Source organism: Anthonomus grandis, chromosome 3, assembly GCF_022605725.1.
Source record: "Anthonomus grandis grandis chromosome 3, icAntGran1.3, whole genome shotgun sequence".
NCBI classification, from domain to species: Eukaryota; Metazoa; Arthropoda; class Insecta; order Coleoptera; family Curculionidae; genus Anthonomus; species Anthonomus grandis.
Window position 1 is genome coordinate 842,874 of NC_065548.1, and position 13,311 is coordinate 856,184.

At 32.4% G+C, this 13,311-nt stretch overlaps 1 protein-coding gene across 1 annotated transcript in view; it reads left to right on the forward strand.

Moving 5' to 3' along the window:
- Window positions 1–12,219, forward strand: part of LOC126734550 (cell growth regulator with RING finger domain protein 1-like) — a 44,164-nt gene extending 31,945 nt beyond the window's left edge. The window contains exons 6-7 of the mRNA XM_050438232.1: window positions 4,894–5,102; window positions 5,180–12,219. Of these exons, the coding sequence (XP_050294189.1) occupies window positions 4,894–5,102; window positions 5,180–5,399 (429 nt within the window). The 3' untranslated portion in view covers window positions 5,400–12,219. The remainder of the gene's footprint in view (window positions 1–4,893; window positions 5,103–5,179) is intronic.
- Window positions 12,220–13,311: the final 1,092 nt, after the last annotated feature.

The following is a 13,311-nucleotide window of genomic DNA, read 5'->3' on the forward strand; positions in this document are numbered from 1 at the left end:
TTGGATTTGCATCAAATAAAATATTACTATTTAACGCATCGAAAATGTTATTAATATTTTCTAAAAAATCTGCGGTATATCGCGCAGTAATACTATCAAAAGCATTTAATTGGGCTGCTGCCCTTACAGCTGCAGCAACGGAACGGGAAAGGATTTGAACAGCATATTTTACTCTCATTTTTTTAAATTTATTATAGTCTAATTTAGCCTTTAAAACAATTTCATCAAACAACACTGCACGCACGCGTTCTGTTTTACCCATCGCCTTTACTTTCATAAAAAGTAAAAAACAGAATTTTTTTGTTAGTGCATTCTCGAGATCAACATGACTGAATGGTGCGCACTGACGGGAGGGAAAACAGTAAATTATTCCTTAAAAATTTGTAGCAGCTAGGAGATTTATAATAAATGGAAAGAGCTAAATGGGTTTTATTGTTTTTTTTTACAAGTTGCTTTATCGTATTGGTAGCTGCATATGATTAAACGTTTTTCAACTAGGACTTTTATTTTTAAATATATTGATTTTTTTCTTCGAAGTCGAACATTTTGCACCCTTTTAGCCCTAAGTTTCTGAAATAAGTCTTGATATCGTGTGCTGAAAAAAAACAGATATTATATATTATATTACATAGGTAGAATATATGGCTATTCTCTAGTTTCATTTTTATATAACGGTTCCTGTTTATTCAAATAAATTTCACATTAAAAATAGTGATTTATTACAAGATGCATTGTGCGTTAAACGTCCTCTTCATACTCCAAAAATTAAGAAAAATATATAATTAGGTTTTAATATAAAATTTTAAGGTTTTGTGGTTTAAATTATAGTTATGGTATTTTGTCATCGATTCAAAATATAATATAGAATCAAAATAAAAAGCTAAGTAAAAATAAATATAAATATTACTTACTATATAACCTAATTTCAGATGGCACGTTCCAAATCGGAATTTCCAAACGGTTAGGGCTGCTATTTAAGTTAGTAGGCAATAAATTAACAGTTGGTTCTAAAATTTTAATTAACAGATGATAATATTTAAGTATAAGGAACAAAGATTAATGTCAGGTTTATACAAATTGAATTAATACATAGTGTAACCTTTATTTATAATGCTTACAGCTAAAAATGCCTAAATCACTTCTTCTTTAATGTTTTGATTTTCCAATAACAGACAAATTGAACATAAAAAGTATTAAAAAAAATTGCTTCTACATTTTGCATAAACGTGCTTATTTAGTTACATTACCTTTATTTTATGAGTTAAAAAATATAAAATAAGAATACGTTTTGATATAAATCCGGCATAAATATCATTAATTAAAAAAATATAAGTTTCCTTACCTTTCTATGAAACAGGTACAGCTGATATCAAAAGTATTTTTCTTTTATTACTATTAACGATATATATTTTTTTAATGTTTCTCACAAACAACTCTATTTTTAAATAGCATTTCGTCCATGAGGTATGTTTTAGTATTTCCAATATTTTCTAACGATTGATTAAGTATCACTGGTTTCAAAATTGGAAATTTAAAAAAACTTAATACATTGTTTTTATTTTTTTTTACCATTGCATCCGCGATAAGTTCACTCACTTTACTTAAATTTCCCATTGTCTCAACTTTAAATTCGAGAAAAAAAATTATCTATAGTATTAACACAAAAATTTAACCACGCAAAAACTCCTCGACAAGACACTCAGACCGCTCTTTGGTTAATAATGTGATAAACGGCTGGTAAAATTATTTTCAGGCACTCTTAAGCAGTGCGCCATCTCTCCGCTGGACACTTTTGCGGGCACGATTTAGCCCATATGGTTGCGTATCTTCCCAATATTCAATCAACGCACATACGGTCGCTTTTCGGTTAAAATAGCGGAATATACCTTACGCTGCTACAATAGCGAGCAGCGTTTCAGTTTCATTTCAATATTTGTAAATATATTGTCAAAGTAATTAGTTATTTTGTTAATAAAGTTATTGTTATGTAATGTATCTGTTACCGTAAAGACCCGATTTCAGTAAAAAGTAGTTTTTAGTAGGAAAACCCCGTTTTGGAAATAGATGTGAAGATGAATAGAAACGTATCATCCATTTTTTCTCTAAGAGACCAAACGAAAACAAAACAAAGGTAAAAACACAAAGTCACGGTCTCATCAAATCCATATAGTTTTTTAAATGCTACACGTGTTTCGCACCTGTCGGAACATCATCAGGCCTAGACCTATACAGATCACATTACAACTCATGAGTTGTAATGTGATCGTTCTTTTTAGTTTTATCAAACCCAGACTTCTCCAATGAATGAAAATTATGAGGAATATTTAGTTTTACGTTATGAGGCAAAAATCCAAAACTTCCGGACATGATATTAGTAATTGGACCTCATTGGAATGCAGCCATTTGTGTACCATGAAATGTGCGTGCCTTGTTTAAAGTTTCTTCAATGATGTCAATATTATCAGCAGCGAATTGGACAAATCTATTGGGAACTAGTTGTCTGGGAACTATAACTCTATCATTTTGTAAATAAAGGTTTATTTTATCTTGAGCAATACTATTACGTACCCTTAACGTATTGACCTTGTTTCCTGATGCACTAAGAATCCCAGACCAATATGTTTGGGTGTATATTTTTTTCTATTGCAGTTTACAAAAATAATGTCTTGGCAAATATTCAGCATAACTGTTTCCTTCGAATTATCGCCATCATCATTGCACACAAGAAGACTAATAAGAAAATACAAATTTTGCGGTATATGCTTTTTGTAATCGTTAATATTTAAGTTTTTGAATTTTTTGGTATGTTTTTTATTTCTGTTTTTATATCTTGGCAAATTTTAGTTATTATTTGTATTTCAGATGTACCAAAAGATGTTTTCGAAGATTTGGTTTCAGTGTCATGGGCTATTGTATCAATGGCTTGTTCTTTGGAAAATCTTTTTAAAAACATCCTCGGTTCATTTTTTCTTGGAGACGAAACTAATTCTGTATCATTGCCAAAATATTCCTAAATTTTTTTAATTAAAGTTCTATCGTCTAAACTGATGTTTCCACAAATTTCCTGGTATCTCTGGCTCACTGTAGTTGTCGAATAACCTTTTCCTCTGTTAAATTCTCGCTCCAATTCATTAAATAACTGTTGTATATGTGGATTTTCTTCATCGAATGTTCGTTTTCCACTTGTGCTACTTTTGTCAAACTTTTTCTCTATATTTCGTAATTGTGTAGAAACAGAAGAGGCATGATATATAATTTCAGATACAATCAAATCATTTTCTCCAATCCTGCTGTAAAATGTCGGATTTTTTCGTGATATATTCCTAATCTTTTGTTCCATGTTAGTGGTCATTATTTGACATAATTTTTGGTTTTTTAAACGTTTCTGACAAAAGATGCACTTCTCTACATCGAATCGATCTGTCCGCAAATTGGCTTTTTGAGGTGTATTTACTGGTAGTATATTGGTACATAACTTTGTATACTTTAATTTATATGATGAAATATTTTGGGAGCTTGTAAAGGATTTATAGCAATTTTTGTGCCATTTTACATTTTGTTCCTTCAACTCATTTAAATTTAAAAATATATGGTTTAATAAGGGGTTATTGCGTTGACTAATGTACATTCAACGAATTTTTTTTTGGATTTTTGTTAAGATTCATACAATTGTCCGCCTTTTTGACAAAAAACACAGAGCTGGTAGTTAATATTTATACTTTCATAGCTGAATGTTTTTCTTGTGAGTTTTAATTTCATTTTTGAATCTAGATCACTGTCGGAACTAGTACTGCATATGTCCATTATGTCTTGACTCTAGAAAAATATTAGATGTAAAATTACCTGCTTTTGTTACAAATTAAAAAGATACACAAGATAGATTCAATGACAATAATAAAAAGTAGCAAGAACAAAAAGGGATAAATTCAAATCAATTGAAAATTTTACTTGCGCATGAGGAAATTTTTTCGCAGATTAAATATAAACACAAATATAAATAATACATAAAATATTAATGCAGATGTGTTCAGAACATTTTTAGGAAACTAGCTTTGTTATTAGATAAAAGTACCAACAACTGAATAGAATTTTTAAAATAATTATTGCTCTAGTGCTAAAAAGTTTGGCTATGCTCAAACTTTCCTATTATCGGCATAAAAAACTACATAGTAAGAACTACATTTTAACAAACAACAAACAGCATAAGTACTCACTTGTATATTCATCTCTAAAATGACTTAAGTATCTTGAATATTATTATATGTTTAAAAAAATCGTCAATGAAAACTAAAAACCTCAACACTAATAACCACTATTGTGTATCAACCAACACAATAACACTATTATTTCATTTCGGAATCTGTAAATAAAAAATCCCTTGAATTTCTGATTCAGCAAGCTTGAAGAAAAGCGACCGTATGTGCTTGAAAATCTATAAGGGCGGCTTTATCATGCCAGCTAAGCGAGCAGCCAAGCGAATTTCAACCTTCAATCAAGAAATTTATTATTTATTAACTTTGTTATTTAATAAGCAACATTTTTTTTTAAATTTGAATTTATATTTCCTTTTTAACAAAACATCAAAACCATTTTAAACAAGAGTATTATGTCTTAGTTAAGTCATATTAGTGACATTTTATTATTACTAATAAAGCGATTTTATAAATGCTTTATTATGAACGGAATTCGATTTAATTACCTTATATTAAAACTAATAATCGAGTTTAATGAAATAAAAATATTTTATCAGCATGGACTCTTTTGAGCTGAAACATGATATATGAATGTTTCAAGTATAACGACAATAAAGTTTTCTTATAATGCTATAATTATGATAATTTCAAGCATATTTGTGCTGTTTATGTAACTTAAACAAAACCAAATCGTTTTCAGCAACTTTACTTGGCCACCGGAAACTCGGACAACTACGAGACCCAAATCCCGTTGGCGGTGGCGGAACCGGTGGAGGGGGGCCCCAGCTCGGTCGGTTCCTTTTGCCCCCCGAACAACACCGACGACTCCACCTTCTGGAACAGTTCCGGGGAGCAATTGTGCGTCGTCTGCCAAACGTTCCCGCTGTCCAGGGCCCTTTTGCCTTGCAGGTTTGCACCTTAACAAAACTTGAAACAAAAATCAACTTTAAAACGTTTGTTTTAACGAAAAAAAAATTATTTTCCAGGCACACTTGTATCTGCGCCAGTTGCTTCAACAAGTTGCAAAAGTGCCCGATGTGCCGCAGCCGGATCAAGAGTTACTTTTGCATCCGGGGCGAGGAGTATTTGGACCCGAAAGAGCCGAAGAACGAGGATCGGGGTGGGCCGGCGGTGGCGAGACGTCGCTGGTTCAACGGGATCAACTGGGACGATCGGTTAATTGACTTTTTGGGATTTTCACGATAAAAAACCGACGAGGTTTATTGGTCTCTTTTTTTAAAACAAAAAACTTTTCATACAGAGTGTCCCTAAAGACTCAATTGTTCAAAAGTTGATAATAATTGGGTTATTGGATAGTAAGCAGTAACTTCATATATTCGGGATGAAAACTGTTCCCAGGTTTTCCATAAATATTTAGAGATTTTTGAACTACTTCTAGTGTGTCTTTTTTTAGTCCAGACATGGTATGCACATATACACTTGATCTTTAAACAGAACAAAAAATTATTAAGTAAAAGACCTTGAGATTGAAAAATCTTTTTTATTATGCTAAAACTAGCTTAACAGAAATACAAAAATTAATTTTATTTTCTATGATAAGCAACAAAACAATTTCGCTCCTTTTTGATACAGAGGTGAACACGACATTTTTCGCAATAGAAATGAGTTTTTTTGCTGCATTTTCCATTTTTACAGCGTTTTCCTTCTTTGCATCCGTCGACTTGAGGTAAATAATAATAAATAAATAAATAAATGTCTTCTTTATTCAGCATAAAAATACATGTTTTCTTAACTACTAAATAAGTAATGGCGAGATCTAGCTTAAAGCTACTCTATCTAACCATATTAATAAGCACAAATGCAAAAATTTTATAGAACATAATAGCAGAATAAAAATGTAAAATAATAAATATAATACAATCTGCTATGCGCAATAAATCATAGTAGGTACTTCAATGAAGGACCAGAGATTTTATTACCTATGTCGGTTTTGAAAAATATTATTTTTAGTTTTTTGTTTAAAGGTTGTTACAGAGAGAAGAGACTTAACTTCAGGTGGTAGTGCATTATAGATTTTTGGAGCATTGTAACTAAATGAGCCCTGGAATTTTGCAGTTTTATGCCCTGGAATAACAAAATTATGCGCGTTTCGTGTGGTTCTGCCGTGAATTTTGGAGTTTGAAATTAATTTATTAGATAAATAATCTGGTTGTCCGAAAAGCACAACTTTATGGACTAGTGTAGCCATTTGCAGTACAAAGCGTTCATCCAAAGAAAGCCACCCTGATCTGACCAACAGGGGAGTGACATGGTCGCATTTACTCATACCAAAACTAAACTTGAGGCACGCGTTTTGGATTTTCTGAAGGCTATTCTTTTCACGTTGATACAAGGCGGGCCAAAACAGAACTTGAGCATAACTAACAATTGACAAAATTAATGTATCACAAAGATGTAGTTTAATATCAGCTGTCAAAAACTGTTTGTTCATATAGAGTATTTTTAATTTATAAAAACATGCCGTCAACAAATTCGACACATGCCCCTCAAACCTGAGATCCGTGTCAAGGACAATCCCCAAATTCTTCTGGTTATTAGAAGGAGGTAAAGGAGATCCATCTATGCTGATCTTCACGGTATCTGGGAGGGGCTTGCCAAAGACAAGGAGTTTGGACTTTGCAGCATTCAATACGAGTCTGTGACTCTTACACAAGTCAGATATGGCTAAAAGATCCAAATTAATAGCATTCACAGCTTCTATGGCCTCCATAAAGTTAAATGAATGATAGATCTGTGTGTCATCGGCGTACTGGTGCGATTCACAAACTCGAAGGAATTTATGAAAGTCACATAGACATAACAAAAAGAGTAAGGGGCCAAGAATACTTCCCTGCGGGACACCCTGGTCCAACTGCAAATTTTCAGATAGAATAGAATTAATTCTTACCCTTTGACGTCTATTTAAAAGATAATTTTTTAGCGGTTTAAGAGCAGAAGTATGTAGCCCAAAATATTGGAGCTTTGCCAATAAAATTAAATGATCCAGTGTGTCAAATGCACGACTAAACTCCAGCAATACTAAAACTGTTGTTTTTTTCTGATCAAGAGCTTTAAATATATCATCACAAATATGAAGAAGAGCTGTACTGGTACTATGCTTTGCACGAAAACCCGACTGTGTTACTGGAAGCAAATTTTTAGTTAAGCAGAATTCATTAAGCTGATCATTAAGAATTCATTAAGCTGGCAGGGAGTGAGTATATAGGACGATAGTGCGATAATTCCGTTGGATTTTCAATCTTAGGGACAGGGATTATATCAGCTTTTTTCCAAGCATCCGGGAAAACACCCATGGAAATACAATAGTTTATTATAAATGTTAGATGCTGGGAAATATGAGGTGTTACGAGATTAATCATTTTCATGGTAATGCAGTCAGAACCCATAGCAGTACTTTTAATTTGGGATATGGCTTTATTTACGCTCTCTTCGTTTACCTGATTAAATTTAAATTGATTTTCCAAATTCAAAGCGGGATCATTTGATGAATATTGTTGAAATATATCATTGCCAGAGTTTAAAGTTACTTTTGGTACACTATTAACAAAAAAGTTATTAAAATCTGAAGGTGAATATTCTAGAATATTTTCTGATGACTTCGAGCAGTCACTGATGTTTAAAGATTTTAACGTTTTCCAAAATGACTTAGGGTCAGTTTTGAATTTATGTTGTAGAAACGCTTTTTTTTTCATTTCGAACAGCTGACGTTACATAATTACGGATTTGCTTATATTCATTAAATGCTGCTTCGGTTTTTAACTTTTTATATTTTGATAGGGCTTTACGTCTTAACCTCATCATAAACTTTATATTAGGAGTTATCCAAGGTGCTAGAGCTTTTCATTGGACCATGAGCATCAAAAATTTTGATTAAGTTTTCATTCAAAAAAATGATCAATCGAATCATGCTGAACTTCAGGTACTGGTCAAAACTCTTCATTATACTTAGGAAATCGTTTTCTTGGAAGTTCTGGTGTTGCACTTGATAGTCTTCCTCTCTTGTTTTCAATTTTACTACCAACTTTTACCAAACATTCTGCCAAGCGAAAACGAAAGTCTAGTAAATCCATTTGACCTTTTTTTGGTATTTTCAAACGGTTACAGTCACGTCTGTACTCAAACCAGCTATTAATAATAGCAAAATCGACTGCATGGAATATAAGGCGAAGTGTCCGTTTCCTTGAACGAATGTAAATTCTGTAGTGCCCGATCATTTGGTCCAAAAGGTCAACACCGCCCATCGCATGATTATATAATTTTACTATTTCTGGACGCGAAACAGTAATTTATTTTTTTTCGGTTTTATCCCACCTGGACACTTCATCTTCACATCCTACACCTACAAAATTAGAACCAGAATAACGGAGCGATTATCCATCCACTTTACCAGAACGACATCACCAACTTCACTTGTGAGTTCATTGTGAGATCCTCTGTCCCTATTTTTCAGGTACTTATCTTCTAAAAGGGGAGTCTTGCTAAATCTATTTACTTGTACTGTTCCAGCAGCAAATATTTTATTAGATTTTAAAATTTGAAGAAGTGGATATGAAGAAAAGTAATTATCGTAATACAATTTATATCCTTCCTTAGAAATTCTAGTAGACAAATGCAGAACAGTGGCTGCGCCGAGACCAAACTTTTTTAGTGTTTCTTCACTCAATCCCGTTGAAGAACCTTGATAAATAATAAAATCATACGCCATCCCTGATTTTTTCACAAAGGACAAACATTTTTAAACCCCATGGAGTTGGCTTGCCTTTGACATATTGTTTGATGGATAGGTTTCCACGAAAGGGTACAATCTGTTCATCAATGCACAAATTTTCCTCTAATTTCAACTCAAGGCTTCATAAATGGAACGGACTTTATACAATTTATCAGTGCAATCATGGGGTTTCTCAAGGATATTTACACAGTGAAGATTCGATCGGAGTTGGAAGAATTTATCTCGTGAAATAGATTGATATGAAGTGCTTTATCCCAGAATAAGCGAACTCTTGGAAATTTTAGACTTCCTACAGCTATAATGCAAACCAAATAACTTTTTTATTTCTGCAGCGTTAGTGGATCTGAACTGAATGTTATTTTGAAGAGCATACATATTTGTGTATTCTGCCATTCTTTCAAATTCGGAGTCGCTAATATATTTTTGAAAGTAATCAAGAGGACTAAGAACCTCGGCTTCGTTCTACAAAGCCATCTTTGGTCCATTTTATAAATTCTTTATGTGTATAATATTCTGAAGATCTTCTAACAAATGCAGATAACGCACAGTCCTAATGTGTTTATAGGTACCTGAGCTCATGCTCTAAAAATATTCCTGGAATATTTCAAAACATTTTTCCTGTAATATTCCGCATACAGTAGTGGCAGAAAGTAGAGCAACTTCTTCATTTTAAACATATCTATTTTATTTAGTAAGAAAATACAATCATATTGGAAATATAATACCAATAAGATCTAAGCATTATAAATCTATCAACAACTTAATATTCTTTGTTTATATTTTTTATGTACAAAAATTAATTCTGGGGCGGAAAAAAGTAGAGCAACTTTTTGAGAATTGTTGTTTTTCTTTTAGTAAAAACTGAAATACAATTACAATTTTAGTATTTTGTAAAATATCCATCATTTTTGATAACTTAGATTGCAGTAGATTGCCTAGAAATTATTACTGGGTCCATATTAATCCAAGCTTCGTGTAATGCATTGAACAATTCGTCCTTATTTTTGTAAGTTTTCCCCCTTATTTTCCTATCCAAAATTTCCCATAGGTTCTCGATGTGGTTTAAATCTGGTGATTGACTTGGCCAGTCCATTACTTGAATATATTGCTGTTTAAACCAAGCCTTTACATATTTAGAAGAATGCTTTGGATCATTGTCCTGCTGAAAAATGTGCCTAAGGGGCATTTTTTCGTCTGCATATGGAACCATTTCATTTTCCAGAATATCTTTGTACATAAATCTATCCATTATCCCATCAATTTTATGAAGTGGCCCCATTCCGAAACCGGAAAAGCAGCCCCACACCATAACTGATCCACCACTATGTTTTACTGTTGGACAAGTGTATCTGGGATTTAACCTTTGGTTTGCAGGACGTCGAACATATGCTATTCCATCACTTTGAAACAAATTAAACTTTGATTCGTCGCTGAATATTATCTTTTTCCAGTCATTAATTGTCCAGTGCAAATGAGATCGAGCAAAAAGAAGACGGGATCGTCTGTTTTTTGCAGATAATAAGGGCTTTTTTGCTGGACGTCTTGCAAATGATTTGGCCTCGCATAATCTACTTCTTATTGTCCTTGAAGATACCTGAACGCCTAATTCTTCTGATAAACGCTGCTTTATTTTACTTGAACCCAAAAATGGATCACTCTGAGATATTTTCAAAATTTGTTTATCTTGATATTTATCGGTTTTTCTTGGTCTTCCTGTTTTTTTTCTAGGTAAAACATGTCCATGCTTCACATAACGTGAAATTATTCACGATACTATAGATTTATTCAAACTAAACCTTCTTGCAATATTGATTCGTTTTTCACCATTTTTGTGACAGTCTATAATTCGTGTTTTTAAATCAACGGATAAAGGCCGTCCTCTAGGCATTGTAAACTAACTTTGCTTTTAATGCAACCGGTAAACAGCTGGAATTTAACTAATATTATTCGATTTGTAAGTTCTAAGAAAAATGTTGCTCTACTTTTTGCCAGGTACACAAATTCTTATCAGTTTAAAAATAAACAGAAATATTTAGAAGGTCAATTCCTATCTTATTTAAGACTACCTACTTGACCAAAAGTATTGTGGATAAATATCATTGTTATTCCTTTGTTAGTTGTCAAGAAATTTTATTTTTTTAAAAGTTGCTCTACTTTCTGCCACTACTGTATAATCGATATTGATAAAATTACATCATTTTCTGAGACATTTCTTGTAATTAGAAAATTATTTGCACTCCGAATATTCCTGGAATAATTTCAAGGATGAATATTCTTTTGTAGTTGCTCCATGGATATCTGGAACGTCTATATAAGAAATGATCCCATATACCTAAGAAGTATTTTTCATAAAATTTAATGCTCTGTAAAGAATATTAGATAAATATGATCTATGGAATAACCAATATTTAAAGAACTTTTGGGTTATTCTGTTCATCCCTGCCTGGGTCAACAATTATTATCAAGTCAATTATTATCAACTTTTCAACTAAATCGAGTTGGCCTAAAAGTCACAAATTGTACTGCATCTAGTATTATACAAAAAAACCCTTCAGCGACTCCCTCCTGGGGCTTGTAATTTTTATTTGTTCTCCATATTATGGAGTTTGATAATTGCAACGTTTCGCCTCGAAACGTGCATTTTCAGGGCCTTATGAGTTTTTTGCTTTTCTCCGGGAAAACTTTAGTAATTCTATTGCGAGGCCTATAATAATAATAATAGAAGTTTTAAGCCTAAAAAAACGCCCATCACTTAACTTTGTGATAATGTGATATTTTCTCCTTGGATTTTTCTATCTGTTTGTCTGTCCTGCGATTTAGTGTAAATATTCTATAAAACACATGTACGCGAGTTGTGTATTATATTCTAATATAAAATTGCCGTTTAATGTCCTGCATAGATCTTTATTTTGTGGTATACAGGGTGGCTCAATAGGGGGATCCCGTGCAATATAATTTTTTAAAGATGGTTTCTTAAGTTTTCATTTAATTTGGCCCACCCTGTATATAGTAGACTTAACTGGTAATCGTAAATAAATGCTAAGGTAACGATTTTATATAAATGTACTAATTTTTTTTTGTTTTAGTTATTAATTACTACTTAGATCCCATGTAAGGGAAGAATTTCAGCACTTTTATCTCTTAAAAAAAATGTATTATATTTCATACGAGTTGATTGAATAAGGAAATTAGTTTAGTTGCTGTAATTTAGAGTTAAAATGACTTACTACTGTTGATCCGATGCCTGTGATAATATATTTGAAATTCTCAAAAATTGTTGTTTTGTTTTTTTTTGGTAGGAAGAAACCTTCTTAGGGTTTTTAGGTTAAAGGTTCTTAGAAATACGACCATTAGGGTTTTAAATCTTATACACTATATGGTCTATTTCTGTTTATCAATTAAAGGCTTTAATTTTGGGTAAAAAGGGATAATTAAAGTAAACGATAAGTTTGTCGGGATCCTTATATATGTACTTCTGATCTGTTGGAACGTTTAGGTGGGAAAAAACATGATTTTTCATCAATTGCCTAGAAGGAAAAATCAATTTTTTATGAAACAAGAGACCTGTTCCCTGGAAGAGTGAGAACGGGTTTTTATAGTCTGGATAAAAAACTAGTGCCACGAATGTGGATATAATTGTGTCAAACATACTTACCGTTAAGAATAATGATATATATTATTATTAACTATATTCATATACAGTACTGAGCAAAATTGGAGTAACATCTTATTCATTGTATGACAAGCCAGACTGGTTGACTGTTGCCCATAAATATATCCTCACATTCTTTATTTGGGTTCAGAAAAATGCAAAAACATTTTTGCATCTTTGGTATTTTAAAAAATTCTTAAAATCCACAAAAAAAGTATCGTTTTATAAGGAGCAAAAGAAGAGAAACATTTACGGACTTCATTGTATACACGTTTGGCGAGTTAAATCTTACGGATTGAGTTTTAATGTATTACGGTATGTCCTAATTAAATGCGATGCGTGCGTTGCGGCGATCGCTTGTGATACCAGCACCGTAGGAGTTTTTCTCTGGTAGGAGTTTGCGACAAAATTTGAATGCGTCCAAATTTAAGACGGGCATACGTGGTGCGGCAACTGCGTTCAAAAACCATATCAGGGTTTAGGCAATGGCTTCGGGGTCAGCACATTCCATTTTATTATCGGAAAATAGTTTAACGAAGTTAAAAATACTAAGAGACTTATAAAGAGACGTAAACGACAAAAAACTCATGTAATTTACAAAAACCGAATTGCTTACGGAGAATTTTATCATTTGTATCCTCAGTTGCGACTGGATGATAATGAGCGACTTTTCGACAGTACACAAGAATGTCAATTAATACATTTGACTACATTGT